At 45.2% G+C, this 25,979-nt stretch overlaps 1 protein-coding gene across 2 annotated transcripts in view; it reads right to left on the bottom strand.

Moving 5' to 3' along the window:
- Positions 1 to 25,979, bottom strand: part of TUT4 (terminal uridylyl transferase 4) — a 116,273-nt gene that overhangs the window by 33,815 nt on the left and 56,479 nt on the right. For both annotated transcript variants that reach the window (XM_082265057.1, XM_082265058.1), the window contains exons 10-15: positions 24,681 to 24,800; positions 20,630 to 20,836; positions 18,279 to 18,453; positions 10,371 to 11,026; positions 7,746 to 7,896; positions 6,552 to 6,638 (exon numbers count right to left, since the gene is read on the bottom strand). In XM_082265057.1, coding sequence (XP_082121183.1) covers positions 6,552 to 6,638; positions 7,746 to 7,896; positions 10,371 to 11,026; positions 18,279 to 18,453; positions 20,630 to 20,836; positions 24,681 to 24,800 — 1,396 coding nt within the window. The remainder of the gene's footprint in view (positions 1 to 6,551; positions 6,639 to 7,745; positions 7,897 to 10,370; positions 11,027 to 18,278; positions 18,454 to 20,629; positions 20,837 to 24,680; positions 24,801 to 25,979) is intronic.

Below are 25,979 nucleotides of genomic sequence, written 5' to 3'. Positions count from 1 at the left end.
AGCGGGATAAGAGGTTCCACATTTAAAGGAATAAAATCTGAGAGTGTCCTAGACACCTGGATGCCAAGGTATTTTAATGTGTGAACCCTGAAGAGTGGCAGAGGGGCTTGCTCTATTGGTGGAGGGAAAACATCAATTGAAATTATTTGGGACTTGTCCCAATTAATTTTTAGGCCAGAGAATTTGCCAAACTGTTCTATGACATGTAGTGCCAGTTACTTGCGAGGGGCTGGAGTCAGCGAGATACAAAATCATGTCATTGGCATAAAGTCCCACCTTTTCTATCAGTGAACAAGAGCAAAGTCCACAAACACTAGGGTTGGAGCGGAGTTCAACTGCCAACGCGTAGAGGAGAGGCGAGATATCCTTGCAGCGTCCCCCTAGATAGTGAGAAGGCCTCAGACACTCAACCATTGGCTATTACTCTGGCCTCTGGGGCATTGTATAGTATGGGGAGTCATTTAATAAAGTGAGGGCCAAAGCCAAAGTTACGCAGACACTGCCATAATTACTGCCATTCTACAGAATCAAAGGATTTGGCAGCATCAAGTGTAACTACTACACCGGAGCCGATTTGGTCATGAGAGGCTTGGATATTCATGTGAAGAGTCGTCTAGTATTAAAGGCTGTGTTCTTGGTTGGCATGAAACCCGTTTGGTCCAGATGGATCAGGCACAAGATTACTTTTTTGAGCCGAAGTGCTAGGATTTTTGCCCAAATTTTCACATCTTTCTGGAACAAGGATATGGGCCTATATGATTCAGGCTGGAGGGGATTCTTTCCATGTTTGGGGATTAGAACGATAAGGGCTTCTTGCATGGAATTGGGTAGTACAGCAGTGACAAAAACTGCCTAATAAAGGGCCAGCAGTTTGGGCACTAAAATGTTTGAGAAGTGGGTATAGAATTTGACAGGTATTCAGTCTGACCATGGAGCCTTAGCAGTAGCAAAGCTGGCCAGGGCGAGCTGAATATCAGTAGTAGAGATAGGAGCCTCCAACATAGCCACCGTCAGGGTAGGAAAGGTAAGATTTTCAAGGAATGCACTCAGTTCATGGGACGGATAATCAACCTAGGAAGTGTAAGTATCCTGAAAGAAATCAGCAAACATTTTTGGTGATTTTCTCTGCATCCGAAAAAATGCCACCCACAGGTGTACTCAATGTAAAAACCACCGGTGGTCAGGCATCTAAGTGAACCAAGTAAGCTAGCAGCCTACCTGGAAGCTCTTCATGTTCAAAAATTATTTGTTTAGTAAAGAACAGCTTATGCCTTGCGTTTTCATAAATAATTTGTTGCACTAGTCTCGTTTGGAGTCTCGGTCTTCTTAGAAATTCAGCAGAGGGTGTAGCAGCATACTGATCTTCCAAAGAAGATAACTCTTCAACCGCCTGAACATATGAGGCTTTGGATAGTTTCTTAAATCTGGAAATATGTTCTGACAGCTGGAGGCGGGCATATTTTTTGAATGTCTCCCACACTATTAGTGTAGTGCAGGTATCGTAATTGGCCTGAAAGAATAGTTTCCATTCAATATCTAGTGCAGTAGTATCAGGTAGTGTAGTTAACCAGAATGGATTCAGTCTCCAGTTTAATATAGTGGGCCTAGAGAATGGAGTAATGGTAAGCCAGTATGGGGCATGATCTGACACTAGTCTGGAGCAAAAGCTTGCAGTCTAGGAGTAAGTTGTTGTGAGGTAAATATAAAAACTCTCCAGTACATAGTGGAGTGGGAGGTAGAGAAGCAGGATCATGCTTTCCTCTTATGGTATAGATGCCTCCACGTGTCCATAAGAGATACGTCCACAAGAAATACCTCTGCCATTAGGAGACTAAACCTAGTGGCCTGGTCTGGTTGTATTGTACTGGCCTCCCGACCCAAGCTGTGATTAGCGACCATGTTAAAGTCGCCCAACCAGATGGCCGGTGTAGATGGGTATTTAGCCATAAAAGAGAAGCCTTCGCTAAAGATATTAGTGTTATAGGGCGTCGGTATATAACAGGCCAAGATCAAGATTGAGTTTCCAGATATGTTAGCCAATAAGAAAATATATCTCCCTTGTGGAGAGCTTGGAAATGCATAGTAGAGTACATAGAAAGAGCATATGTGAATGAGGCATATATGAAAAGCAGCATACAAACGCTATGACATATAAGACTGTGTTGCATATGATTAAGAGTTGCTAAAACCATGAACGTAACCCTAGCCCATCCAGCTCTACACGTACTCCAACTTGTGTGAGCACAGAACCCAGACTGAACAAAAAACCTAAGTGCAAAGAGTAATCGCCAGCATGATGCCTGAGGCAAGGCAATATAGCAGGACATCAGCTGGGGCATCACACTTAGGGGAGGGACTTGACCCTGAGGGTATTTTTGCAGGAGGGGTCTATTGTTGCTGAGGGGGGGTCTGTTGTTCCTGGGGGACTATCATTGCTGGGATGGATCTACTGTTGAGGGAGGGGTCTATTGTTGCTTGCTGCTGGGAGGGCGAATCTATTGTTGCTGGGGTCCATTGTTGCTAGCTACAGGGGATCGATTTTACTGCCTTTCCTTATTATCATTAACAAATTCCAGACAAAATACTTGCCACTATAAAATTATACTTGTTTCTGTATTGTCTAAAAGGGGAGTTACTGGGAGGTGGGTAGGGGGTGAAACCAAAGAACGGTCCTCGGAGGTGGTTAGAGGGTGGAGACAAGAGGTGACTCCGAAGGGGGGAGTTCCTGCACCTATTCTCTAGGGAAAAAAGCCCTGGGTTCAGCGTTTAACAACCAGTCTCTTCCTACAGAGAAAAAAGGCATGAAGTATGAACCCGCATCAAAAACATGCTGCAAAAACACACAAAAAAAAGCACATGCACGGGTGTGACCCTAGCTTTAGGCTCTACAAATCTGGTTTCTGGCTCCTCTTTACTATGTTTTCTGGGATATAGAGCCTCAGTAGACATTTATCATGCCCTTTGGCCTTGTCCCTTGGTAAGCTGTTACTGCGGAGAAATGAACAACTTCATTTCTACTGTACTAGGACTCACTAATGTCTGCATTCCTGTAATCTGTCTCCTTGGGCTGCTACAAGGTGTACTTCTGTCTAAATATGCTAAGATTCTGTTAAGTATTTTTGTACTTTTACACTAAAACAGGAAATTCTGCTTACTCTCCCTCTCCTACAGTGGCGGAATGAACCTTTCTGATTAACTCTGTGCTCGCTCTTCATCAACCCATTTATGAGTTGAGAAGCAAGCCATTAAAATCTGCACCTTTTTGCCCACCTTGCTTAAATTACTTAATGAAAAGCTTCCTTTGTACAAGCTTATGTTTGAACTCAGAAAGAAGCCTGCTCTTTTTGATAAAATTGAGGGTAAATGGGTATTTCGCCCGCTTACACTGGCATCTCTTGATCCGAGAGATTAGTATTCACTTTGTGAGGTTTATTTTCCACACTGCAGCACTATTTGTTCTCTGTTTTGAAAAGCCCACTTCTTTGTCATTTCCACCCACTTGCTGTGCGTTAGTGAGACACGGGAAGAATCTTGTGTTGCTTTCTTTTGATCTTCATCGTTTTGTGGTTTTGTAAAATTTTCTTTGTATTTTTGTACAACTTCAAAAAAAACATAAAAAAATCTGGACCCTTGGATTTAATCTGAGCATACACTTTCAACCCAGACCACAGCATGAGCCATGTTCTTGTTATTCTGCTAAAATATTTATTTCATTCTCTGAATGCACCATAAATTTATCCGAGGCATGACAGGTTTCTAATGTGCTTTGCTTGAGAAGGACTAACATAGTGTAAGGTCTGTGTTCGTTGTTTATTGTATATGTTGTACTTCTAAACCATGGGTGCTCAAATTTTGACCCTCCAGCTGTTGCAGATCTACAAGTCCCATGATGCATTGCAAGCCTCTGATAGTTGCAAGAATGGCAAGCGAGGCGCAGTATGCGGCTCGCTACATGGGATTGTGGCTGGTTAGGATAATAAAGTTATTTAAAAAAAAAAAAAAAATTGAATGTCTCTTTAAGCCACGCACGGGTCTTTCAGGCGGGAAAAACGTGACTTTGCGTCACATAGGCGGACACGTGACCTTCTAGAACCTTCCGTCACGTGTTCAAATAGGCCTATATAAGCGGCCTATATAAGAGGGCTCCAGGCACAGTTGGTCTAGTACGGCGTAGCGAGCTCCCCTCCCCCCCACCCATCGTCTGCACTTTTATGTGGCTTGTCACCCTCATTATGAGGGGGGACTTCTGATTTATTTATTTATTGATTCGCTTGAGTTTTTTATGACTAAGCGATAATTTTATTTGCATATTTATTTGGAGTTTGAATTTATTCAATATTTATTTGAATTAATAAAGTCATTTGAGTTATTTATTTATTTAATTTATTTATTCACTATTTATTAATTTATTTATGCCAATAAAAGTGCCGCGGCCATTTAATTACCAATGGAATTGTGTTGGTTTTTATTTTAGATTAAGTTATATATACACGATTAGTGCAGTCTACATTCCCATGACTCCCAAAGGCAGAGGCATGATGGGGCTTGCAGTTCCGCAACAGCTGGAGGGGCAAAGGTTGAGCAACCATGTTCTAAAACAATCATAGAAATATATAAAAAAAAAACTGCATGAAAAAGTACTAACAGAACTGACATATAGATACCTTGTTGTACCTGCAAACACAGTCTTCAGATCAATACTTGGAACCATGTAAAGCCACTTGGTCAGGACTAACTAAAGTTTCCATTGAGGTTTTTGCAAATGACAGTGGTGTGGTTTAATCCTAACTAGTAAAGAAGCCAAAGACCTGGTTTTATAATCCAAGAGTCCTAAAAGAGGTTAAAGCAGAACCTTACCCATAACAACTTGATAAAAAATAATGTTCTTTAGCAAGGAACATACATTCCACATTAATAATTATGCTACCAAACATAGTGTGTGCTCTAAATTGCCTCCAGCATTGCTACTGTTTCTTCTTGCTGGAGGCTGCCATTTTGCTGAAGCCCAGACCCTGCGCAACAGTAAATCTTTTGGCCATCAGCAGATCAGCCTCTAGTGGCTCTGATTTTCACCACAATGCCAAAAAATAACAAAAATAGAGAGCAACTGAGCATGTGCAGAGCAGGGTGAGACGGTGCATTACTGGATTTTAACCACTTGCTTACTGGGCGCTGTAACCCCCTTCCTTCCCAGGCCAATTTTCAGCCTTCAGCGCTGTCGCACTTTGAATGACAATTGCGCGGTCATGAAACACTGCACCCATATGAAATTGTTATAATTTTTTCACACAAATAGAGATTTCTTCTGGAGGTATTTTATCACAACTGGGGTTTTTATTTTTTGCTAAACAAAAAAAGACCGAAAATTTTGAAAAAACAAAACAGTTTTCATAGTTTGTTATAAAATTTTGCTAACGTGTAATTTTTCTCCTTCATTGATGTGCAGCTGCACTGCTGGGCACTGATAGGCTGCACTGATGGGTACTGATGAGCTGCACTGGTAGGCATGGATAGGGACTGATGAGGCTGCACTGATAGGTGGCACTGATGGGCACTATAAGCCAGCACTGAGGGACACTAAGTGGCACTGATAGGGGACACTGATAGGCAGCACTAATAGGTGGCACTGATCATGAGGCACTGTTGGGCAATGGTAGGTGGCACTGGTGGGAATTGATAGCTGGGACTGGTGGGCACTGCTTAGCAGTGATGACATGCACTGGTAGGTGGCACTGGTAGGTATTGCTTAGCAGCAGTGGGCCTGGAGTGTGCCGGACCGATGTCCCGTTCACTCCAGACAGTAATCAGCTTTTTTTTTTCTCTCTTCGCGCTGTCAGATTGATGGAAAAAAAAAAGCCAATTACCGGTTCTGTTTACATCACGTGATCAGCTATCATTGGCTGACAGCTGAACACGTGGTAAGGGGCCAAGATCTCATTGACTCGCTGATCACAAAGCGGATCACAGAGCGAGCCGCGCGTGACCAGCAGGGAGCGTAGAGGCAGCTCATGCAAGGGAGGACATGCATGGATGCCCTCCCGGCAATCTAGGCCCGTGCTGTAGCCATCTTTCGGCTATAGCACGGGCAAGAAGAGGTTAAACAGTATAGGCACTTATTTTTAATGATTTATATAGCTATACCTGCAAAAAGGCCTTTTTGATTAAAGATCTACTTTACTATTAAGACAAGAACGCTACTGTTATATAAGGCACTTTTTAGGCCAGGCCAGGTCAGGGTTGCAGAGAAATCGTGTCATCTCCCATGTAGGGTTATTAAAGGTTTCTGTTTTCCAGAAAGCTGGATTAATCACAATTATATTCGGTCACCACAATGTTACCATTTAGCTTTTGAATGATAGCAACAGTTGGATGGAACTGGGAGTTCCTTCACCCAGCCAACCAGAGCGGTCAGCCTTAAAATTTTGCAGTTCTAGGGAATGAGCACCAAGGCCTTTTTTTATCTTATGCTTTCCTATTCATAGTTTCCACCTGAGTTCTATCATGCACAAATGGGATTGGTCTCTTGGAGGATTTGTGAAAACCATACTCACCATTGAATTCTTTGCGGATGAACCTCTCCAGGTAAATAAGGATCTGCTCCCGATTATGGTGCTCAGCAGCACTTGGAGAAAGTTCATCTAAAAGAAATAACAGGGCAGAGGCAAAAAAAAAAAAAATGATATTGCAACTTAAGCATCTTTCACTTTCTTTCCAAATGAAGTTACAACTTGTACCCCAATTTTAAATTGTATAACATTTAATCATAAGGAGATACTCCCATACCTTTGTTTCCCAATAAATAAACTTCTATGCCCCTTTCTGATTTAGTTTCACTGTCTGGTGCATTACTTTCATTAACTTCCCCACTAAGCCTGCTAAGCAACATTCTACTGTCCAATCACAGCTCCCCTACTTGGCACTGAGGCAGTTTCACTGGAGAGTGGAATGTCAATTAGCAGAGATAACGCTAGCAATACATTTTTTGTTTTCTATTATTCAGTTTGTGGACTAATTTACAGAAAATCAGGTAATTGCCCTATGTACACTATACAGCATCGATGGAGAAATCTCCACTACTTGCTGTTGTATTCAGGCACTTGCAGCAGCCGTCAGGGCCACCCATGACTTGAATTTCATTTATGGATGTGATGTCAGCAGCCCCAGCACTTTCATGTGACCTTCTCTAATATCCCCTTCACTCCTCCACTTCTCCACTCCTTCACTCCTCCACTTGTGTCATCCGTTCCGTATGTCCGCATATCATCCTATCCGTTTGCGGATGATATACGGACATAATGTATGTCTATGGGGATTGCGGATGTCAGCGGATGACACAGCTGACATCCGATTTTGCATCTGTTCCGTTTTTTAACGGAAGAAAAATAGGGTTCTGTTCCGTTCCAAAAAACGGAACAGAACTGAAAGGATACAAATCGGATGTCAGTGGATGGTCATCCGCTGACATCCGCAATCCCATTGACATGCATTATGTCCGTATATCACCCACAAACGGATGGGGTGATATACGGACATACGGAACGCCCGTGTGAAAGAGCCCAAATATTTTGTAAATCAGCACCTACATTCAGTATATTGTGCAATCTTTCCTAAGGCAGAAACTGGTGTGAAATATTTGAATAATCACCCTATTCTAGGGACACTTGAATGAACATTTCTACAATATCCCGTCATCTATCCCTTGGTTGAACTAGAGGCCAGTAAGACTGTAACAATCAGCACCCTACCATAGCACCTCCTGCAGACTCTGTCCAGTATGTCCCGGAATCTGAGGTTCATAGGGGGAAGGGGCTTCAAATCAATCTTTTTGAAATCTTCAGGACAATCATCCTTGGAGTGTCCATCACGTTTGCAGATGCTGCAGACTATGGTGGGAGGCTATGAAGAAAGAAAAGCATTTTTTAAAAAAAGTATCTGTAACATTTGCAAAACCTTATCAGTCAGGCTGGTTTAAGTTTTTTTTATTTTAGAACTACATTAGTAGACTTTCATTCCTCTTACCAAGGTGACCTCCTCAATGCTACAAACTTTAAAGCTGAACTCCAGGAAAATTAAATATAAATATACCTCTCTGAGTGGGGCTCCCCCCCCTGCGCTTGGTAAATGCTCAATTTTTGCCTAGGGTACCAGTACAAAGCACATTTATGTATCCTATCCCTCCCTCCCCCAGGCTACTCTTTCCATCCAACTGCTCCCAAACAGCTTCTCTTCGGTGTTCTGGCTGGTGATTGTAGCCATGACATTATCACAACCAGTCCAGCCCTGGAAGTAAGGATGCCAAGGGCCCAACCACAGGCCTGAGTGTCGGAGAGAGAAGGTATATGCCGGCTGTCGGGAGAGTAAAGGATTAGAGAAGTGCATTTTACTGGTACGCTAGGTAAGGAAAGTGTTTAACCCTTCCAGTGCAAGAGGAGCACCACTTCAAGGGTAGTTTTTCCATTCTCAACTAAGCTTACGAAAGAATTTAAAACACTCTTTAAATATTATGTTATTAATATACAATGACTGCGAAAGCTTCAATATTTTAGAAGCTAAACATCCCCTCCTCTCATCCCTGTAGTATGTGCCCTCTAGGGCCAAGCCACGGCGGAGGATTCAGGCAGAGCTAACGCCACCTTCTGAAGTTTCCGTGCAGCAGAGGCAGCGTTGTCAGCTGTGTACAGGAAGTTAGGAGCTCACTTGATTTCTGTCAATAAATGGGTAACTTTCTGTACTTGTAGCATTTGTAGCAAGAAGAAAAAATGTACATATATTACAGATATGTACCAAATAGGCTCTATTTTTGTCTTCTGCAGTCCATGGTGGGACTTATGAGCAAAAGTAATTTTACATGCATCTGTGCTGCACTGCAGTGTTTTGGGCTTGGTGCCCCAGCAGTTAGATGAAGCTTTTACAAACAGGGACCTAAATTACTGTACATGTAGGTAAGATTAAAGGAGAAGTATAGCCAAAACTAATTTGGTTGTACTTCTCCTGTAGGTCACAGGAGTGCAGTTGGTTCTGCACTCCTGTGATCTGTTTTCAGCCCACAGCGGGCTAAAGTCCACTGAAGACTGATGCCACTCAGCAGGTCCAGGCTCTGCAAAGATTCCCACCATATGGTCAGAATCCACTCAGATGCCTGGACTGGCAAACCTAGCTCAGCCTCTTAGCGATTCGCTCAAAGCCTGAGCCAGCCGCTCAGTCACCGCTCTCTGCTCAGAGCGGAGGGGAGAACAAAGCAGTCAGCAGTGTTTGATCGTTCAGTTCTCACTGCAAAGCTGGCGGGGGGCAAGCTGTGACATCGGATCGATGCTGCGTCCACATAAGTGAGTATAAATGTTTTTTTTATTTTTAAGTCCATACTTCTCTTTTAATGCATGAGTCACAATTGGGCTTATGCAGGAATCTGAAAATTCAGTCTTGAATTGTAAGTGTGCATCTTTTCTTCCTTATGTAGTTCTAAAAAACTGCCTGAGCTTACTCTCAACTTCTGGACAGGGCCACTCATATATCAGTGTGATTGTTCAATGCTAAGATCGATTTGATTTTTTAATCTGATCAAAAATGTATGATTTGTAAGCTGTAATTTTGATCAGTAAGTGATCATCCAATTTTTACAACAGTGTCTCAGGAGACCCTTAACCAAAGGTTCTCTGATATGTTGATCTCAGCATAGCAGCAGGGCAGCCATCACACTGAAAGGGCAATATGAAATCACAGACGGGGGGATGCTAGATGATGTCAAGGCTTGCAAAATTGATATGCCCAGGTTTCGATGTTCCTGGGGTAGGCTACAACAAAGCTGATGTACAGTACTTGATTTTTCTGTGTTTGTACCTGCAATTTTTTAAGCTGGTGATGGGGGTTGCATTAATGCAACTTGCATCAAACACACATCGCAGTGGACCCAACTGCTGTAAATGGGCCCTTAGCCTGAAGAAAGTGGACCAAAACAGACCTGCAGCATTTGGCTAGCGCAATGTTACACACAATAATGAGTCAATTAACTCTAAGAGCCGGTTCACATAGGGGCGACCCGACTTGCCGGGGCGACCTGTGAAGTCGCGGTGCACAGCGCGCACCGCGACCTCGGAGCGACATGCACGGACTTCATATCATTGAAGTCAAAGCAGGTCACTCCAGGTCGCCCCAAAGTAGTACAGGACCCTTTTTCTAAGTCGGAGCGACTTGTGTCGTTCCTATTAGAACGGGTCCTGTGCTAATCTATGGCAGGTGACCCACGGCGACTTGTCAGGCGACCAGGTCGCCGGACAAGTCGCCCCAGTGTGAACCGGCTCTAAAGGTTGCTGTGAGTAAACAACTTGTCCATAATGGTTAGCTTGTGACATGTAGCACATTTTTCCTCTTACCTTCCCAGAAGTCAATATAAGCTTATCAAAAACATAATACAGCTCATCCTCACTAAGGCTTCCTTCATTCTTCATGTGATGGTGCGAGGTAGCAGAGGTGCAGCTGTCAGAGCAGGATTTGTCCAGAGAACAGACTGCTTCTGACGCACACTTTACTTCAGTAGTATCATGTAATTCCTTAATTGTTGTAGAATTTTGTCCATTACAGTTTTTGCTCCCTTTAACATCCAAGAGTGCAGATGTCTGGTCTGTCTCTGAAAAAGGAAGTATTTCTAGTTCACAAGAATCTAGAGAAGAGGTAGAATAAACTGCCTCATCGCCATCAATACACAGTCTTTGAATGGCCTCAGCGACCTTGTCTAATTCGCACCCCTCTGTCTCTAACCCTCCAATGCAGCTTTCTGCTGCCTCTCCATCCTGGTCTATGCCCATTTCCCCTTCAGGGACGTTGCCGTTAGCAACTTGTTCTCCGGGTGTAGATATCTCCTGGCTGGTGTTGTTCTCCCTATTTTTATCATCCACTTTGGACTTGTACTCCTCTTTGCTTTGTGGACAGGCAAAATATCTGTAAGCTGCTCGAAACCTCTCTAGAATGTACTCGTAAACCATCTGGCTGTTAAGGCTCCTCGCAACATTCCTCTTCAGTGCAAAGGGATCTAGGAAAAAAAAACATCAAGGGTCAGTCCACCCAATGTGATTATTCAGTTATAGGAGGAAACTGCTGGACTTTGACACCTACTGGTTTACAATAATTCTCTGTCCTATACACAGGATATATTGTGTATGCAGAAAAACGGAATTTTTGTAAAATCTTACCTGTAAAATTCCTTTCTCTGAGTCCTCCGACAGTCGCCGCCCCTTCATATTCATCACCAATGGGTTATGTCTTCTCATCCGTAGGAGTAGCTAGGCAATAGAATATGTTAGTACAAAGACTTTTAACATATCCCACCCCCAGGGGGTGGTCCCCTCAGTACATAACCCTCCACTTCCTGTATCCAACTCAGTTTCAGTGGAATAGCAGTAGAGAGTATATCAAAACCCCAAAAGAGGGGCGGGGGCGGCGACTGTCGGAGGACTCAGAGAAAGGAATTTTACAGGTAAGATTTTACAAAAATTCCGTTTTCTCTTACGTCCTCCGACAGTCGCCGCCCCTTCATATTCATCACCAATGGGATGTCCCAAAGCAGTGTAAACATGAGGGGTGGGAAGAACGCATCCGCGCCCAAGGCAACGCCGTCTCCCCATCAGAGAAAGGAACCTTACCAAAGGAAGGAAACCAGTTGGGCATAAGAACAAAACACTCGCTCAACAGGAGCAAGAAAACCCAGGGAAAAACAAATGTCCCAAACAGTCAAAGAACCCGTAACAAGGGTTCTAGGGAACTGCCGCACTAAGAACCTTGCGGCCAAAGGAAGCATCAGCCGATGCCTGAACATCTACTCTGTAGAATTTAGTGAAAGTGTGTACGGTCGACCAAGTCGCCGCCTTACACACCTGGGCCACAGAGGCCCCATGACGACAGGCCCAAGACGTACTCAGAGATCTGGTAGAGTGCGCCTTCACAGGTACAGGGGGAACTTTCCCCTTCAAAGCATAGGCCTGTTCAATGGTCTGTCTGATCCATTTGGCGATGGTAGAAGCCGACGCCGCCATGCCCTTCCGAGGACCTTCCGGAAGAACAAACAAGGCATCCGACTTGCGAAAAGACTCAGTCGAGTTTAAGTAGACTCTAATCGCCCGGACAACATCCAAGGAGTGAAGCAGCACCTCCGTCGGATGCTTAGGCTTCGCGCAGAGCGAAGGTAGGACAATGTCCTCATTGAGATGAAAGTCCGAAACCCTTTTTGGAAGAAAAGAAGGGGTAGGTCGCAGGACCACCTTGTCCAAATGCACAACCAGATACGGAGATTTGCAGGACAAGGCTGCCAGCTCCGACACTCGACGAGCCGAGGTGATAGCCACCAAAAAGGCGACCTTCTTGGATAACAAAGACAGCGAGATCTCCCTGATCCTTTCAAAAGGAGCACGCTGCAATACAGACAGGACTAGATTCAAGTCCCAAGGGGGAAGAGGGTCCCTCCTAGGAGGGATCAGATGACGTACCCCCTGCACAAAAGTGCTAACCAAAGCGTTAGATGCCACAAGACGTTGAAACAGAACGGCCAAAGCGGACACCTGACCCTTGATCGTAGCCAGCGCCAAACGCTGTTCAACACCCGTCTGAAGGAAGGACAACACCCTAGACACTGAATAAGTGGTAGGAGAGAAACCCCTGGATTCGCACCAGGCAAAATACGCCTTCCAAGTACGGTAGTAAACCTTCCCCGAGGAAGACTTCCTCGCATTGATCAAGGTGTGAATGACCTCAGGGGAAAGACCCCTGTTCTTCAGGACCTCGGTTTCAACAGCCAGGCCGTCAAAGCCAGCGACTGTAAAGCAGGATGGAAGATCGGTCCTTGCGACAGAAGATCTTCTCGAAGAGGCAGACGCCACGGGACGTCGATTGCCAGATTTACGAGGTCTGCGTACCAGGACCGGCGAGGCCAGTCCGGTGCCACAAGAATCACCGCAGTTGGTTCCGAGTGCAACCTGCGAAGGAACCTGGACAGCAATTGAATCGGTGGAAACGCATACATCAGTCGGTACTGATGCCACGGGGCAACCAACGCGTCCGACGCGTCTGCCCGAGGATCGCGCGTCCTTGCCACGAACCGTGGAACTTTGTCGTTCAGACTAGACGCGAACAGGTCTACCTCCGGGAGGCCCCACTTCGCGCACAACATCTGGAAGACATCCGGAATGTGAACTGCTGATATCGCCGGGACATGCGTCTCGGCCCAAGACAGAATCGCGGCCACTTCTCGAGCCGCCTGGGCACTCCTGGTGCCCCCTTGGTGATTGATGTAAGCCACCGCCGTGGCATTGTCCGTCTGCACCCTGACCGGACAGCCGTGAAGACTGTCCGTCCAACGGCGAAGACAGAGGAGTATCGCTCGCAGTTCCAGAATGTTGATCGGGAAGGAAGACTCCTCCGTCGACCAAACACCCTGGGCGGACAGAACGCCCAGAACACCACCCCAGCCCGACAGGCTGGCGTCCGTGGTGATCACCGTCCATGAAAAGGGACGAAAAGACTTGCCCCCCGACACTGAGGGGGACAGAAGCCACCACAGAAGATCCCTTCTGGTCTGAGAACTCAAGGATACCTGAGGATCCAGAGAGTGCGGTCGCCCGTCCCACTTGGACAATATCTCCGCTTGGAGACCCCGAGTGTGAAACTGGGCGAAGGGAATCGCCTCGAAAGCCGAGACCATCAATCCCAGACACCGCATGCACGTCCGAATGGACGAGAACTGATTGTCCCTGAGGGACCTGACTCCCTCCTGAAGAGTCCTGAGTTTGTCGTCCGGTAGGAAGACCTTCGCCTGGACAGAGTCCAGAATCATTCCCAGGTATGGGAGGCGGACCGACGGGCACAATGTTGATTTTGGGAAATTGATCGTCCAACCAAACTCTTGCAGAGTCTGCAACGTGACGGACAGATCCTTCACCAGACCTTGGTTGGTCGCAGACCGAACCAGAATATCGTCCAGATATCCCAGGACCGATATGCCCTGGGCTCTTAACAAGGCCAGAACCGGAGCCAGCACTTTGGTGAACACCCTCGGAGCCGAGGCGAGACCGAAAGGCAAAGCCACAAATTGGTAATGATCCTCCGCTATGGCGAATCGAAGGTACCTCCGGTGACCCTCGAAGATGGGGATGTGAAGATACGCATCCTTCAAGTCGATGGAAGCCATGAATTCCCCCGGAACCAGGGCAGCCACCACCGATCGCAGGGATTCCATGCGGAACTTGCGCACCCGCACAAAGCGGTTTAGCGCCTTCAAGTCCAGAATCGGACGTACCTTGCCCTCTTTTCTGGGCACGGTGAACAGATTGGAATAGAACCCCCGAAATCTGTCCCGATGAGGCACCGGGACTACCACTCCCTGAGCCGTCAGGTCCTGCACCGCTAGGCGCAGGTCCCGCAAACGCTCCGGGGACAACAAAAGATTTGAGGGAAAAAATCTGCTCTTCGGCCGAGAGAGAAACTCGATCTTGTAGCCAGAGCGAACGATTTCCTGAACCCACCTGTCCCGAACCCGGGACAGCCATGGCCGAGAGAAACCGAGCAAGCGTCCCCCCACCCCAGACTCGGGTGAGGGCGCCCCTTCAGGCCGCACTGATGTGGGCCGCAGAACCGGATTGGCCGGACTTTTGCTTACCTGCCCACGGCTTCTTGTGGGAGCCTTGACCCTTTGACGGCTTGCCCCTATAGTGTGACCGAAAGGCACGAAAGGACCCCTGATGGGGTCGAAAGGAAGCATGCTTCTTACCAGGAGCCGCCTTGGGCTTGTGGGATTGAGGCAAGAGCGTGCTCTTGCCAACCGTGACTCCCTTAATCAGTGCATCTAAGGATTCGCCAAAAAGGCGAGAACCATCATAAGGCAGATTGGCCAAAGTCTTACGGGAAGATTGATCCACAGACCAACACTTCAACCAAACCAGGCGGCGATTTAACACCGCCACACTGTGTACACGTGCAGCCAACGGAACCATATCCAGGTCCGCAGCGCACAAATACATGACACCCTGGTGGATTTGATCCACCATATCCAAGGTCGCCTGGGGGGCAGAATCAGCCACCAGGACCCGCCTAAGCACCTGCGTCCAGCTCGCGACCGTCTGGGCCGCCATAAGAGAAGTAAATAAGGCTTTTAACATAGAACCCATAATAGAATAGGTGTGACGGGCAAGAGATTCCATTCTCTTGTCCGTGGCATCCCGGAACACCGGGGTGTCTTCAGCCGGAATCGCAGTGGATTTGTTCAAAACCGCTATCGCATGATCCACCGGCGGTGGAATACACCAGCGCTCATCAGTAGCAGGCGTAAAGGGATAGCGTAGCTTAAACCTACTAGGTACAGCAAATGGTTTGCGTATATTACGCCACTGCGTTTTGGAAATCATCAGTGCAGTGGTACACCTGCGACGCTTTGCGCCTTTTCTGCGTTCCATAAGCCGCTAAGGCAGCTGGAGGACATGATTCCTCCTCTAACCGCAGTGTTTGCTTGATAGAAGCAACCAATTCATCCATGAGTGCAAGCTCTTCAGACGAGCCAGGGGGAGAATTATCAACCCCCTCCACCTCAGCCTCCATCTCTGACCCGATAAGGTCCAGGGAGGAACGGGACCCCGATAAGGAGACCCCAGCCACAGCAGCCCCAGCACCATCACCCTCTGAATCAGAGGAAATTGACACCCTGGGCCTTTTTGTGGATTGAGCAGCCACCAGCTTTTGCACCTGAGTCGCAAGGCTAGCCACCATCGCAGCCAAATCCCCCCCGGGGGGGGAAAGTGCAGACCCCTGGCTTCCCACTAAGGCTGTAGGAAATTTGTTTTCCTGAGAATCCATGCCCCTGTAGCAGAAAAATAAATGGGTGACCGCCCCTTTAAGAGAGCGCTGCGATCGTAGCCCACTTCACACAAAAACCCCCCACACAAGGGACCCCCACAGGGACAATGAACCAAGGCAGGACACAGGGAATAGAGGGAAATGAACCTGGAGATCGCTGCTGCTGCTGCTGCTGCCTGCGGTGCTTCTGAAGGAAAGGAAAGTGCTGGTATACAGGGCGCTCTATTAAAGCCTATGGAGGCTACAAGAAAATGGCCGCCATGCATGTAAAACATGCGGCCGGAGCGATCGCAGCCAAAATGGCGCCGCTTGGCGCCGAAACCGCCGCTCCCACACCCCATGAGGGTGAAGTATAAAAACACACCAATTGCCCAGCAAAAGGAATAAACATGTTAAACCGCCGCAGCGGCGCTGTAATGTGCCCCAAGCATGAGAAACTCAAGCCCCACAGCACACAGCCGTTCACATACAAACTGACACAGAGTGCAGCACAACCCCCCCTCCTGCAGCCCACAGCATGCAATACGAGGGATAGGGAGACAGTAACATTGTGAACACAGGGTAAGGTAACACAGTCCCAGACTGACACCCCCCAGACAGACAGGTCCCCACATACATACACTTACCTCTTACATGGCGTGGGGAACCCGCACAGGCGAACAAACCGCTGAACATGAGGCAGGGAGAGTCGCATCTAGGACGCATCAGAAGGTGGGTTGAGAAACCGCACAGCGTCCGGTGAGGTAGCCACCTCACCTGGCATCCCTGCACGGAACAGGGATGGGTCGTTCAGATAACTCAGGAGCGATACCTGACTGAACGCTCGATGGCGGGCTGAGAAACCACTGACCCACAACCTGCGACCAGGGGGGTCAGCCCGAGACGCAGCCCGCATGATCCTCTTCTTCCGAAGAACTAACTAACGCTGATAAAAATAACAGCTAACAAGAAAGAGAGAAAAAACTCAAATAAAATCCAAAGAAAGGAAAGAGAGCTGAGACAAGGTGTCCCAGCACAGAAACATCCAGCCACTCCTGACAGCTAGACAAATGAAACTGAGTTGGATACAGGAAGTGGAGGGTTATGTACTGAGGGGACCACCCCCTGGGGGTGGGATATGTTAAAAGTCTTTGTACTAACATATTCTATTGCCTAGCTACTCCTACGGATGAGAAGACATAACCCATTGGTGATGAATATGAAGGGGCGGCGACTGTCGGAGGACGTAAGAGAAATATAATTTCCTGGACCATACAAGAAAATACACAAAAATGTTCTATCATGGCAAGTTACTTTAGTCCTGGCATGTTTAACCACCTCTTTTCCAAGCATATTCTGACACTTCGCTCCTACATGTAAAAATCTACTATATTACTACCCTATAGAATAAAATGGTGTGTGTTGCAGTTTTTTATGTCACACGGTATTTGGGTAGCGTTTTTTCAAACTGTAAAGTTAGTAAACAGTAAAGTTAGCCCAATTTTTTGTATAATGTGAAAGGTGAGGTTACACAGAGTAAATAGATACCTAACATGTCACGCTTTAAAACTGCGTCCGCCTGTGGAAAAGCGACAAACTACAGAGCTTAAAAATCTCCATAGGCGACGCATTAAACGCCACAACAGGTTACCAGTTTAGAGTGGCACAGGAGGTCTGGTGCTAGAATTATTGCTCTTGCTCTGATATTCATGACAATACCTCACATGTGGGAGGGACTCCAATCCCAGTTAACGCCTTCTGAGGGGAAACGTGTCGGGTGGAGCAGCCGCATCGTCACTGTGCTCGGTCCGCACTGCAGGCGGCCGGGCTCTCTTGTCTGTGTAGTGTACTAATGCCGGATTACATCTATCTCCATGTAAGCTCCACCTTTTATTTGAATAAAGTGGTTTTAAGGATAACGTGTCGGGTGGATCAGCCTTTCCATTCATTTGCATGATAATACCTTGAATGTTCCGTCTTACATGTGAGAAGTTTAGATGTATGGATCGAGGCTGCTGAAGGTGTTTGCTGCATTCGTTGACATTCAGCCTGTCCTACTATATAGGACATATATCAACATTGTGTTTGCCTGGTTCTGGTAAGCAGCCATCCATCTGTTTGATCACTGTGGGGGTACATACATCACTTGATCTGGTCAGCTGTGCTCACTCAATGTTCACCTAGCAATACCAGCTGGAACCATTATGAACTTTCTTTATTCTGCTTATTGATGAATGTTTATTCAATCTGAGCACCATTGCTGTTTTATGCACGTAAGTGGTTTGTGGATTTTCCCAGCACATATTTTAGAGCAATAGTCACAATATTTTTTGTCACTTTTTATGTGAATTTATTGTCATAATTTATTATGTTTTATAAATTAGCAATGTACCAAAGAATGATTTACTTACTGTTTCCAAAGATACTTTCATTATAGTAATAGAATACCTGCCCCATTTAAATCTTACCTTCAATGGCTATTCGTCTCTTTGGCCAATTCTTGGTTTCTCTGCTTAGAAGACCTTTTACTCGCACACTAATCACATATTCTTCAATTGCAAACTCCAGCGTGTAAAATCTCAGCAATTCCAGCCACAGCTGCCCAAGGGATACATGGTGAGGCTGCTCAAACACCAAGCGGCACTGTAAATGGAAGATCAGGTTGCTGTAAGGTTATATGAATCTTTCAAACCTTAAACTTTAAAGTAAACATTTACTAATAGCTCCAAACCACTATATTATTCAAATAGTGACTTCCAACAAAATTTCAAGCACGGTGTATTTTTACATAGTTATACTGGTCCAGCCTGGACCAATGAAAATACGTAAATACATCGTACCTGACCAATGACCCTGGAAGCTGGAAATCACTTAAGTAGACACTGCTACTCCTGTTATCACAACTTGTTTCCAGGTTACGTGCTAAGCAGCCGGTCTGAGGCATTGTGAATACAGGTGGTCAGCTGTTTAGCACAGGCTCCATTCGGAGAATGCTTTGCATTTTCTAAATGAATGCAAAGTGTTTTCTGATTGGATGAGGGGGAAAGTGTGACATCACCGCCCCACTTTTCCACCTCATCCAATCAGAGAATGCTTTACATTCATTCAGAAAAAGTCAACAGTCTTCTTGAACCCAAACCTAAAATTAAAACTACAATGTTTTACCGCCTAGGGTACTATGCTAAAATGGAGGTCTGAATTCCTGTGCAAAGGGGTAAAGCCCACAAAGAGAGAAACAATTTATTTCTGCTTAGTGTTCGTTAACTTAGGCACAATGCTTGAACAGTATGCTGTGTCCATCGGTGTGGTACAAGAAATTCCTTCTTTAAAGCCCAAGTAGAGACCCATAAATATAGATATGCACTAGATTCATAGTTTATCTCCCTTTTCCAATTACATCAGGGTATTTAATAATGACTTTGCAGTCTAATAAGCACCAGAAAAGCCCTGATGCTGTCAGCAATTCACACAGACCTGATCACACATGCCTCCTCCCCTTCTCTATAATACAAGTCTGTGCCCATGCGTTACTAGGTGACGAGGGACACTGGGAGTACGAACTTCCTGGGTAGGAGGAGCAGAGGGAGGCGCACATCGTATTTAAGTCCTCATACGAGCGTACGTCTCCACCTCTGAAGACGTCACTACGCTCTGACGAAACGCGCGTCAGGTGGAACGCACGCCGTCAAACCCGGAAGTTAGCCTGGAACGCAAGCCGTTCTCCGTGCTACAGACATCCATTAGAGGGTTTTGTACAGCGCTTTTTACTTTTTACCAGCTTTGTCAGCATTTTTACTTAATAAACTCGTTTTAATGGTACTGCACCATTCGGAGCCTGTCCTTTTTGTCCCCTGAAATCATATCCGGAGAAACCGTGAGGAACCCGTTTACCCCATCTGGGGGATTCCAGCCGAGAGGGATAGGAGCCCAGCAGTTGCCATCATTCTGACCTGGAGGGTCACCAAAGCACTACTGGTCTCTTTGCCATAAGGTAGTTGAGACCCACCTTATCTGGTGAGTTTACATCATACCCTTAATATCTGCATGATTGGATATCCTGTCTCATTGGAGGATCCAGCACCAAGCACCAGCACTTTTTTGGCACTTTTTTGGAATACTCACCACTGAGTCACCTATGAACTATTTTGAATATCACTCAGGACTTTATTATCACAGTGAATTGTTGGACTTGATTTTGGCACATTAATTATTTAATTATATTATCTTTTATGATATCTATGTTTTAGGGGTACAGCCCATTTTAAAGTTTTAGAAGTTTTTAGATATTACTATATTGCATACCCACTCCTATAGCTCCCTGCACACACCAGCAAGCGCTATATTTTCTCATCTAGTTTGGGATTTCCTATACATTCACTTTGCACTTTATAGCAGCTGCTCATCCAATACATTTATTTATTTTATTTAGTAGCCACATTACCCATTTAATTAGGCACTCCTAGGCGCGAGGAATATATTCAACTGAATATATACATTTGCAATAAGCCTAAGTTACCTTTTTGAGGTTTTTAATAAATGTTTGAGAAGTGGAAACTATTTGCACCTCTTCAAAGTGTTCTTCAATCTGATTGCATACCTACTCATTTTCTTTTTTATAGACTTCTATTAAACAGTGTACAGCAGATGAAGGGAAAATACTAAAGTACTGAAGAGGACAAGAATCTGAAGTACTGGGGGTATGACTTGCAAAGTAGGTGTTGCAGATGTCATGTTAACCCACCAGACACGCTTACAAAGAATACCATTATTTACAATGACATCCTTACATAAATTCTCTTTTCCAAGTCAAGGGACTTACCTTTCCCATCTTCTCCTTGTTTTTCCTGCTCTCTGCTTCTGATGCAGCTGCTCTCCTGTGGTTTTGCTCAGCTCTTCCTCTCCCATCCATTCCAGAAGAGTTCTTGTTATCATTGCTGGCTGGCCGGTATTCCCATTCCACATATACGTCTTCGGAAATGCCCTTTAGATGGTAATCATCCAACCTCTTAGATTCAAAGCCTTCTATCTATTGCCCAAGAGGGTAATAAATAAAAAAAGAAAAAAATATATTATACAGCTGTGCAAATGACACATTAAACAGCACAGAAATAAAGCTAAAGCACAATATATTTTTCTAGAGCCATCTACAAATAGAACCTATTAACAATTTTGACTTGTTTTGTGCCCCTAGGAGCTAAATTATAAATGCAATCCAGTTATTCTACTAAAGCAGACACTCAAAATATTTTTTAAATAAATTTAATGAACAGGTTCATCAATATATTTTATACAGAGGAAAGAGAGACATTGGAATGATACAAACACATACATGCAGAAATAGTACGAATTGTACATTGAAACAAATACAGTGGGTACGGAAAGTATTCAGACCCCCTTAAATTTTTCACTCTTTGTTATATTGCAGCCATTTGCTAAAATCATTTAGGTTCATTCTTCTTCCTCATGAATGTACACACAGCTCCCCATATTGACGGAAAAACACAGAATTGTTGACATTGTTGCAGATTTATTAAAAAAGAAAAACTGAAATATCACATGGTCCTAACTATTCAGACCCTTTGCTGTGACACTCATATATTTAACTCAGGTGCTTTCCATTTCTTCTGATCATCCTTGAGATGGTTCTACACCTTCATTTGAGTCCAGCTGTGTTTGATTATACTGATTGGACTTGATTAGGAAAGCCACACACCTGTCTATATAAGACCTTCCAGATCACAATGCATGTCAGAGCAAATGAGAATCATGAGGTCAAAGGAACTGACTGAAGAGCTCAGAGACAGAATTGTGGCAAGGCACATATCTGGCCAAGGTTACAAAAAGATTTCTGCTGCACTTAAGGTTCCTAAGAACACAGTGGCCTCCATAATCCTCAAATGGAAGACGTTTGGGACGACCAGAACCCTTCCTAGAGCTGGCCGTCCGGCCAAACTGAGCTATCGGGGGAGAAGAGCCTTGGTGAGAGAGGTAAAGAAGAACCCAAAGATCACTGTGGCTGAGCTCCAGAGATGCAGTCAGGAGATGGGAGAAAGTTGTAGAAAGTCAACCATCACTGCAGCCCTCCACCAGTCAGGGCTTTATGGCAGAGTGGCCCGACGGAAGCCTCTCCTCAGTGTAAGACACATGAAAGCCCTCATGGAGTTTGCTAAAAAACACCTGAAGGACTCCAAGATGGTGAGAAATAAGATTCTCTGGTCTGATGAGACCAAAATAGAACTTTTTGGCCTTAATTCTAAGCGGTATGTGTGGAGAAAACCAGGCACTGCTCATCACCTGTCCAATACAGTCCCAACAGTGAAGCATGGTGGTGGCAGCATCATGTTGTGGGGGTGTTTTTCAGCTGCAGGGACAGGACGACTGGTTGCAATCGAGGGAAAGATGAATGCGGCCAAGTACAGGGATATCCTGGACAAAAACCTTCTCCAGAGTGCTCTGGACCTCAGACTGGGCCGAAGGTTTACCTTCCAACAAGACAATGACCCTAAGCACACAGCTAAAATAACGAAGGAGTGGCTTCACAACAACTCCGTGACTGTTCTTGAATGGCCCAGCCAGAGCCCTGACTTAAACCCAATTGAGCATCTCTGGAGAGACCTAAAAATGGCTGTCCACCAACGTTTACCATCCAACCTGACAGAACTGGAGAGGATCTGCAAGGAGGAATGGCAGAGGATCCCCAAATCCAGGTGTGAAAGACTTGTTGCATCTTTCCCCAAAAGACTCCTGGCTGTATTAGATCAAAAGGGGGCTTCTACTAAATACTGAGCAAAGGGTCTGAATAGTTAGGACCATGTGATATTTCAGTTTTTCTTTTTTAATAAATCTGCAACAATGTCAACAATTCTGTGTTTTTCTGTCAGTATGGGGTGCTATGTGTACATTCATGAGGAAGAAGAATGAACTTAAATGATTTTAGCAAATGGCTGCAATATAACAGAGTGAAAAATTTAAGGGGGTCTGAATACTTTCCGTACCCACTGTATCTTTCATTAAAAGCAAGATACTTTAACTATTTTGTTTCAGTCATTATTGCTGTTCAGAGAAGGCAAACAAGCATAAAATTGCTGTATTGTAGATGGTATCAAGGACGGAAACATCATGCCAAAAGTCTGGTGTTCACAGAAATGAAAACTACTGAACTAATCTCCCAGGATTTTATCAAACTTAGCAGACATCCCCAGGCCTCATAAATTATCCTGTAAAGGGGCAACTTTAACTGGTCATTTCCAGGCTTAATTGCCTATGGAGTCAGTGGATGTCCAATTTAACACTGTCACTTCTCTTGATATAAGAGGAGTAAATGTAGAAAAAAATGTTGGAAGTGCGAAGATCCAGGTACCAAAAAGGCACCATTCTAGACCTATATGTTGGGTATGCTACAATTCTGTGAATTAAATTCAGTGATATGTGACCAGAAGGGTCTGATTTTGTCATAGGCATATACTATAAGTAAAAAAATATCCATCTGCTTTTTGGCATTTACGACAGAAAGTTGATGTGGTTGTCATGCTTAGATTTTTATTGGAACCCATGCAGCATCTTTGATCACTTGCCATTGCATTATCATCATTGATCACTTGCGATTGCATTACCATAGCTGACCTATAAAGCACAGCTGTACCTATAAATGCTTAAGACTGTTAAAGAAACCGGTACTCAGAAACAGTGTTTTTAAATTGAAAGGTTTCCTAATTGTTATTGATTTTTCCTTAGGTGGTCAGTTTAGATGTAAACAGAACCTATGAGAGTTCTTGGACTTTAAATTGAGTACCCTATAAGCTAAGAAAAGTAAGCCTCTGCACATACAGAAGCCCTTCACCCCCCCCCCCCCCCCTACCGTACCACATTTTATCTTTAGCATGCCTTTGTAACGGGGGATTGTAAAGTCTCAAGGTTTTTCATCTTAATGATTTCCTTGCATTAAGGTGAAAAACCTTCTTTGTTGCAGCTGCCCCCAGAGCTCCCCCCCCCTTTTTCTTACCTGAGCCCATCCGGTCCATCGATGTGCACGTTGTCTAAGTCCTCGATGGATAGATTGAAAGCAGCAGGAACTATTGGCTCCCACTGCCCGCACAGTTACCCCCATGGAAAGCGGCTCTCTGCGGGGGCACCCAGTGAAGGGGAGGAGCAAGGAGCGCCGGTGGGGCACCCCAGAAGAGGAGGTTCAGGGCTGCTCTGTGCAAAACCCTTGCACAGAGCAGGTAAGTATAATATGTTTGTTATTTTTATTAAAAAAAAAAATCTGAACCTTTACAACCCCTTTCAGAGCCTATGCAAATACTGACTTTTTGTACATTGGCATTTGTATCGGACAAGGCTGCTCCCCTTACCTACAGTGCTTGGGGCTGGTGATAGGATGTGCAAGCACCAAGTATTGGAGGGGGAATTTACAACATTTTCTGCAACAATCCATAGGGGAGGAAGACACAGTAATGTCAAGAAGTGGACCTAAAAAATGTCAGCTATACAGATGTAGGCTTACTTTGCCTTTTAGCAGGATTTAATAGGTGTAGTTTAAAGAAGATCTTCAGCCCAAAATATTACATTGTTCTGGTAGCAAATTCGCAAAGATTAAACCCTGCGCACTTGGATTTGCATGCAGTCTTGCTATCTTTTGACTACAGCAGTAAAGGGCTGCAAGATACGAAAGTGAAACCCCAAAAGGAAATTTTCAAAGGCTGTAACTATATTAATATTAGTATGTGGGGGCTGATGCTCAACATTCAATACAAGTATTGCAGGTTTGTTAACAGCAGATGTACTAAACAAACTGTAAAAGTACTGTGTACATAACAAAAAATGTCAAATGAAGAGACAACAAGGAAAGATCTATTATGGCAGTGGCTTACCCAGGATCCCAGATATGCTGGAAGGATTGGTGGCTTTCGTTTTTGGAGAAAAAATACCACCATTAAGGCAAAAGAGTAAGAAGGGACCCCCCCTTCTGCTTGGCAGTCTATGTGACACAGCTGGAAAAGATAAACAAGATAAGCATTATTTAATTAGTAATTACCTCTAGCCCAGTCAGTACCTTGTGTTGACCTTAAAGGCTAAGGGTATTTAGGGTGTAACATGTTACTTTGGATAAGTCCCAGCGCTCTCTAATCTCGCCCCTGTGACAGTGGGTGGAATACGCCACCCTGAACCTGCTGTGTGGGGCTTAGCCCAAACAGCTTTGGCATTCACAGAAATCGTCTACCACTGTGGCAGAAGGCTTATAGTCCTCAATGAACTACTAAGGTGCTGATTAACACCCTTGTAGTTCACTGACATTTTGTGTAGCTGGATAACTGTGTGCCTGTACCGAGACAGGGGCAGAGAGCTCTCAACAGTGTCTGTAGGAGCCTGATCCACTGATCGCAGGTGCAAGTGTAGTGTAAAAAAATAATAAATGCACATTTTTACCAGGAAAAGGTGAACTTATCCTTCAAAGCAGTCATGTCCAAAGTCCGGCCCGCGGGCCAGTTGCGGCCCATCCTTTAGTTCCATATGGCCCCCAGAGACACCGCTGACTTTTGTCAATGTCTCTCTCTGAGACATCTCACATCCCTGCCCTGATGCCGATGGCTCGGGGGCGGGGCCTCTGGCCTCCCTCGGCAGCTCGGCTGATCCCGAGTCCCACCGAGTCCCGCTCCGCCTCCCGCTCTGCTCTATCTGGCTGGCGCCGCCCACGACTGCACGGGAGTGCAGAATGAATTTGAAAACTGCATTCCTTCATCGCACACAGCCACCTGTAGAAGCCGACCGAGGATCTTGTGGAGCTGACCGAGGAGCGGTCATCTCTACAATTCTACTGCCTGTTTATGTAAGTGTGATTTTATTCATAAAGCACTGATGCTTTTTAATATATATATATATATATATATATGTGGTCGGCCCTCGCGCATGTTCACTTCATCAAGTCTGGCCCTTTTTGAAAAAAGTTTGGACACCACTGCTTTAAAGGGAATGTATAGCATATTAAATGCATTTTAAAAATGGGTAATCAAGAAATCAGCTTGCTCTAAATAATGTGTTAATGTGTTGATGTTTTAAGAGGAAACGGCACAGTGTCTGCCTGCGACCACACTGCAGCCCGCAAATCATTTTGGCAAAAGAGTGGTGGGAATCAGATGCTATTTAGCTAACAAGCTGATCAAATTCTGTAA

The sequence above is a fragment of the Pelophylax lessonae genome (assembly GCF_965119305.1).
Source record: "Pelophylax lessonae genome assembly, chromosome: 8".
NCBI lineage: Eukaryota > Metazoa > Chordata > Amphibia > Anura > Ranidae > Pelophylax > Pelophylax lessonae.
This window is presented reverse-complemented; position numbering and strand designations above follow the sequence as displayed.